Source organism: Drosophila elegans, unplaced genomic scaffold (genome assembly GCF_018152505.1).
Source record: "Drosophila elegans isolate 14027-0461.03 unplaced genomic scaffold, ASM1815250v1 contig_149, whole genome shotgun sequence".
Lineage (NCBI taxonomy): Eukaryota > Metazoa > Arthropoda > Insecta > Diptera > Drosophilidae > Drosophila > Drosophila elegans.
This window is the reverse complement of record NW_024545513.1, coordinates 9,407,134-9,414,277: the sequence shown is the minus strand read 5'-3', so window position 1 is coordinate 9,414,277 and position 7,144 is coordinate 9,407,134. Positions and strand designations below refer to the sequence as shown.

Sequence of the window (7,144 nt, the reverse complement as noted above, 5' to 3'; positions counted from 1 at the left end):
ACAAATAGATCAGATACATAAAATATTTATTAGTTGCTAAAAAAAAACATAAAACATACATATTTAAATACAAATAAAGACCCCACATAGTATAATTATATTTTAATTAATTTATTAATTAATTTTGTAACTTTTAAAAATATTTCTTTCCTTTGCATTGGGTACCACTGTACCGCCGACAACGTTTGTTGTTGGTCCTGTCATGTAACGGTTAAATCTGCATGAAAAATTAATGCTGTGTTGTTGATACCGGGAAAACAGTGGGGGAAAGTCGGGGAAAGTGCCGTATTGCGTGTATCTGTATCTGTGAGTTGTTGTGTATCGAAATTAGCATTGCGGTACAACTCCAAACACAGTTTTCCGCTGTCCGCTTTATCCATTTCGCTTACGTCTGCATTTTATGCAGCCCATGCAGTTTTACTTCCTTTTCGTTATCCATAAACCTTTCTCTCTTTTACTTTTCTGTTTTATCAATTTAGTCATATATTATAATTTAATTTCTTTATTATATTTAAATTGATTTGTCCGATTATGGGCCAAATAAAAAAACTCTAAAAACCGATTCTATCATTCCCCGATCTTATGCCGGTTTGATTTAAATCAAAAGGGCCTAAAAAATAATCAACAGCGATCTTAGAAAAAGTTTCATAAGACTTTTGTTTAATAGATAAAAAAAAGCTGTAGAGTAGTAGGAAAATAATACTTTTAAATATGTTCTAGCGATCTTAGAAAAGGTTTCACAAGGCTTTTGTTGAATATATGTGTGTATGTATGTACATATGTATACGCTAATGTTTTGCAACCGTAAAAACGTTCCCGTTATAAAATAAGTTATGCCTTTTAAAGAATGTCTTTATTGTAATGCCATGTGATTACCGTTACAATGGATTTATCACCCTCTCTTTGTTCACGCTCCATCTTGGGACAATTACTAGCGTAGTACAAAAATGTGGGGCGGAGACAATAACTAGAGTCATATCAAAATGCGAGGCGCAGTAAACACTCAATAACTGGGACGCCAGGGCGGATTTAAATGAAACTGACGCCGCTGCTGTGCCGAATGCGACTGCGACGTTGACAGCGACGCCGACGGCGACTGCGACTGCAACTGCGGCAGCGACTCGTCTGCGTCGCGTCGCTGCAGTAGCGCTGCCGCTGCACGGTTAACCGTTTTATTCTCGCGCCGAAAACCGAGCAGCGAGTTACCGTTACGCGAGTGCTGCTGCTGCGCTGCCAGCGCCGGCACAGTTCGCCGCATTTTTGTTGCTGCTGCTGCGGCTGCCGCATCCATTTTCGCTTTCCATTCCGTTGCCCCACCTCCCCCTACTCCTCCTCCTCCTCTTCCTCCTGCATTCGCAACTCCTGAAACCGCTCCTATTTTAGTTGTTTTGGTTCCCTTTTTTAGTGCCGGCTGCGCAGTCCGCTTCGCTGCCGTTGTTGAGGGAGCAGCTGAAAAAAAAACAAATTTACTTCAATGGGTAAGCAAAGATAAAATCAATTAATTCTATTGTATTTGCTATTTAAACAAAGAACAAAGTAGAAATCAATTTAGTTTTTTTTTTTTAATATCAGAGACCATCTTACCTGCTGACTTAGCCGGTAATCCATTATGTCCTTTCGCTCCCAGTTCATATACATTCGCTTCTGGCTTGGCTACCGATGGGGCCTTAGTTCTAGCCCCCGGTTTGGATACTCCTTCATTCGTGGCGGAAGCTTTGCCGCCCGAAGTGGAAACTGCATTGCGTCTGACTATTGGTCGCTTCGTTGACGACCGATTGGTGATCGGGATCGAAACGCGGTGGCTCTGCAGTCTAGTGGTTTCTTTACTGGAAGCAGCGATCTCTGCCGGTTTGTTTTTTCGAAATTGCTGCAGATGCTGAGCCTGTTGGTGCAGGATCTCCGCCTTGAGCATCTGCTGCTGGGTGCGGAAGGCACGCTTGTAGGCCAAAACCTGATGAGAATACGAAATATTTGAATAAATTTATAAAGAAGAATCGAAATCAAATTGGAAAGCCAAGTCGTTGGAATCAATTATGTAGTTAACACATTTCTCTTACAATATTGGGGATTAAATTGCATGAGTCACACGGCGTATGAGTGATATTTATAACTCTGATCTGGCATTAAAAACTCATACGCAGGGTTTCACGTCATTGTTGTTAAAATTATTTCGAAAATCAATTCATTAAATAATAAAAGCAAACAATTAATTAAAAACAGAACAAGAAGATGCTTAACAATAAAATGGCTTATGAAAATGTTGATAACTATTTTAAAAGATTATTGACAATGATATACCTGCGAGGCACTCGCTACCAGCAGCTGATTGGCTCCTTTGAGATGGGCGGCCGTTGAGGTCCTGTCCACGTGCTTCTGCTTCGGATCGGGTGGCGACTTTTTGGGCGGGTTACCGGCCGGAAGGTAGGGGTCTTCGGATGTCTGGAAGAAGGCTCGACGGCTTGAGCGGCTTACCTGATTGGTGGTCACCTTGGTTACCCGCGGTTTGTCCTGCGGCTTGTCCTGCGGCTTGTCCTGCGGCTTCTCCAGCGGTTTCTCCAGCGGCTTCTCCAGCGGCTTTCTCTTCTTGACCTGGCCCTTGACCTTAACCTTGACCTTCTCCTCCTCCATCTCCTTTTCCTTGACCCTGCCCGTGACCTTCTCCCCGGCATTCTCTTTGACCGCGACTATGGGATCATCCACCTTGGGCTCCATGTAAACAATGCGCTGCTGCAATTGCAGACGACGCACGGGTGCCAATGTGGCTCGACTGGGCTCATCTTGGCCAGAATATGATCCAGAAAGTGATCCAGAATGTGATCCAGAATGTGATCCTCCCGACGCTGCTTCCGAGGTGGCCTGCGTAGTGCCCTTGGAAGAGGCTCCGGAAGTGGCTCTACAGGGTTCCGAATTTACTGCCGAGGATCCCAAAGTTTCGCCAGCAGTACATCCCTTGACTGAGCGTGATTTAGCTCCTGGAGCTGTACCCGATACTGGTCCAGAGGAGCTTCCATAGTCTTCCTTACTAGTGTTCGAATTTCTTACCGCAGTGGCTTCTGCTGTTGCCAAACTTGGTTCCACAGCCTGGGATCCTGGGTGGTTGTACCATTCTTCTTTCGGTGTTCCCACTTTGCTAGTGGTTTCAAAACTTGCACCCAAACTTTCTTCCGAACTTTTTGAATGACCAAAATGTTTTACCGAACTTTTTCCCGAATCTTCTGCATAAGTATCTAAGCGAAATGGTAGTATTTTTTAAGGACAATATCTTGTGTTAGATAAGGTAATAGGAACATATTTATAATTAGAAATTATTTATACCAGATTAATTATAGAAATCTATGGGGTGGTGTCTAAAAGTATGCCACAATATCAATAAATCCGATGGATTCAATACGATAATTGACCATATTTTTTCTATTGCATACTTTTAGACATGTTTTTTAAGGGGTTTTAACTCCCAGCCTATAATATTTTCGATTATGGCAATTTTTAAAAAATTATTTAAATGGAATCATAACTCAGTGAGCTGAACTTTAAAACATGCTATGTTTTTGAAATCGCTTAATAAGGTGTCTAAAAGTATGCAACTAAGCCCGTGAATCCGATGGATTGCATTATGTGGAGGTTTGTATTGCATACTTTAGTCAAATTTTTAAGGGAATTTAATTGCCTTAATTAAAAGTACTTTTAAGTATACCTGTATACCCTCCTGAAGTGCTTGACAATGTCACTGTTGAACTGCTGGGCCAAAAGCTAGTACGCGAACTGCTGTCCAGGCTGGATCCTCGTGCGGCTCCGCCAAATCCCAGCGGATAAACGGGCGTGACGGGTCGCGGCACGATGGCTTCCAGCAACTGATCCGGTTGCTCTAAGCTGCGGCTCCTTTGCCGAAAATTGGCGTTCAGAATATTGTTGAAGCTGAGATGACGCGGCTGCTGACCCACCTCCAAGGGGCGTGGCACGTTCTCGACGCGCCTCCTTGTGGAACCGCTGGCACTGCCGCCGGGGCATCGCTGACTCCGATTGAAGGCTTGTGTGTCGACGGCCCCATCGGCGAATTGGATGTACTCGAACTGCTTGATGCGATCGCCCAGCGTCTGGAAGCGGAAGCGCAACTCCGACGGTGATTGGCCGCCGTCGATGGAGCTGCCATTGGTGGCGATGTTTCCGGTGGCCATCAGGTGACCCAGTTCTGTCCTGGCCCTGGACCGACCCCCACCACCCTCCGCCTCCAGGTGACTCAGCACCGAAATGCGACGCTTGAGGGCGGCATCCACCGGCATTAGGTTGTCGCCATCGCCCCGCGGTATCTGGACGGGCTTGGCCAGCGAGCTCTTCGCCATGGCCACCATGTGGTGTTGCCTGCTCGGCGGCATGGTCCGCATCGTTGCGCCGCATCCCCAGCCGGATCCCAAGCCGGATCCCCCGGCTGCGGATGGCAGTGGCAGGTGGGCAGGCATGCTCATCGATCGGGCACTGAACATCACACCCATGTCCCTTTCTTCCTGCTTCTGCTTCTGCTCCTGCTCCTGCTTTTGCTCCTGCTCTTCCTTCTCATCCTGCTCCTTCAGCTGTTTTCTTCGCCTATTCTTTACCCTGCTCCGGTGCAGGCCAGCCGGGAACTCGTTGCGGGAGGATGAGGATCCGCCACTGCTCCTCGCACTGGAGCAACTGGAACTGCCGCCACGTCGCCGAGCGGCGGAGGACTGTCCGTAGGCCGCGTAGGGACGAGCCGCCGTAAAGGACATGGAGCGCCGCCGGCTCGCCTGCATCATCGTGTGCAGCAGTTGGCCGGAGTTGCTGTGGATCGCGTGGTCCGCCTGCAGAATATGACTGCGCGGATAGACGTCGGCGGGACTGGGCTCCGGCTCCGCCTTTTTGATCCGGCGCAGCGGACCAACATTCTCCGTGCGCAGACGTGCGTACCGATTGTCTGCGAAAGTGGATATATATATTTTATTTTATTTTATATTTATATATATTTTTTATTTTTTGTATATTTGTATATGTTTGCAATTATTTTCTATTCAAAAGACTGCAAATTAGCTTAATGCTTAAGACTATACTATTTAAAAAATATAAAAAACCCTTAGATCTGCCTTTCAAATTTAAAAAAAAATATGAACAACAAAATGTAAGTTTAAATTTCACGTTTTGTGTAAATTCTAAATATTTAAATAAAACCTATATACTTTATGGGGTCGGAAATGCGATGAAATTATTGACTTACGAGAACTGTAGCCGCGCTCGTAATATGTCCGAATGGCACTTTCGTAGAGCTCGCTGGTGTTGCGCAAGAACCAGGGTTGCATTCGGCTATTGACCTTGATCAGGCGGTTCAGCTGGTCGGGTTTCATCGTCAATGGTATCCCAATTCGTATCTTCCCAGAATTTGTATGTCCGAATGGATTATTGGTGGTTTGAACTCAATTAATTTTGCTTGAAAATGCACTAAATCGGATATGATATTTGAATTTGTGCTTGAAGTGCTGGGAATTTTTGTTCTTTCTAGGACGAATGTCGTGGAAAATGCTGGCGAAAATCTATAGAAACGTGACTAACTGTGGTGTACTAAAACATGCCGGTGTGTGGAAATGTCTATATCTGTCTGTATTTTGAAAAGCACACTTCAAGTAACGTTAACGTTAATGCCAAGTAAAAATAAACGTTCAGTCTCAGATGACTCACAATTTTGACATAACAATGGAGGTTTCCTGCGTTTATTGATTCCACTTTTTAAACTGTTGTAAATGTTTGAATATAATTTACATTTATACAAAAACCGGGTGGATGCAATAAAACCCATCGGCGTAGACGCATAATTCTTATACATATGTTATTGGCATGAGGTCTCTTTGAAAGATTTTAAGATGTCTATTAAGTATATAAAGTAGTCTACGTAATGGATAATCCAATGTGATATACAAATATTTGTAAATAGTTAGTTTAAGTTACAAGTATTCGTAGCATATTTTCTCTTCAAATATATATTTATCTCTTATTCTTGTTGAGTAAAAAAGCTCTGTAATCTAAAAACAAACCGAAAACAGACTTAAGTGGTACTGAATCGAATGCAATGAATTCCTTTGGGATTGATTTCCCTTCGGGGCTTAGGTACTCGGATATACCATTTCAAACTACTGTAATCCCCGACACGTTCCATCCGCTTTGTCCGAAGCCCCCAACTTAGTTGTATAATTATGTGTGTTTCAATCAAATTAGCCCACAACGGGCATACATAATGCACTCATTCGTTAGTCAACGCTGCTAATCCCCACCACTTACTGGTATCATCTCCATTCCCCCCCCCCACGGTAAATACCCATTTGACATTGATTTATCAGCGGCTGTCAAAGTGCCTTCATCTACCGCCCAGTTCCGCCCCCTCGTCCAGTCCGCTGGGCGTGGTCAAGGTAAAAATGTAATAATTAGCCGCAGTGATGTGATGATGTTCGGGGTCACCTTTTCCAACCCCGTTGTTAGCTACCCCCTCCAACCATCGGATGGCTCGATTTTGAGCTTGGCCAGCAGCAATTTGTCAAAGTTTGGCCTGAAAAATGAATGCTGGTCGCCCGATGGGGTGCACTCAAAAAAATTACACTGCCCATGTGGTTGGGCTAGTACTGAAACTCCGAATAAAATACTATGTAAAGCGGGTCATTAATATTATGGCTAATAAATAGCTTTTTTATGCAGTTTATTGGTTCTTAATATCCTAATAATTGCAATAAGTACACTAAAAGAAACAAAACTTAACATTTCGAGGATTATAATTTTAAAATACTTTTTTTTTAAAGATTTAAGTTGATTCCTTATTACTTTTAAAAATTTAAAAATATTTTATTAAGGTATTTTTAAACAGGGTGTTTTTAAAAAAACATAATTTTATTTTGTTTGTTTTTATCTAAAGTTTTTAAAATATTTATCCTTACTTTATTTATCAGTGTGTAAAGTAATCCTTAATGCAGAGGTGTTAATTTTTTAGTTTCGTTTTAAATATTAAAACAACATTACAATAAAATTTTTTTTAGATTTTTTAACGAAGCTGTTTCGTATTAAATGCAAAAGTTTATTAAAAATGAAATCAAAACTTAAAAATTGGCAAAAGAGGCCACCATCAAGAACTAAATAAAATTCACTCAACATT

General features: G+C 42.8%; 1 protein-coding gene across 1 annotated transcript; it reads right to left on the bottom strand.

Annotated features, from left to right (window-relative positions):
* Positions 1–834: 834 nt before the first annotated feature.
* LOC108136666 lies at positions 835–5,670 on the bottom strand. Its single transcript, XM_017257991.1, has 5 exons — positions 5,228–5,670; positions 3,695–4,930; positions 2,299–3,227; positions 1,585–1,951; positions 835–1,449 (listed from the first exon to the last, which is right to left on the bottom strand). Exons 1-5 carry the CDS (start codon positions 5,352–5,354, stop codon positions 1,004–1,006), a joined length of 3,105 nt encoding a protein of 1,034 aa, XP_017113480.1. The 5' UTR covers positions 5,355–5,670; the 3' UTR covers positions 835–1,003.
* Between the last annotated feature and the right edge of the window lie 1,474 nt (positions 5,671–7,144).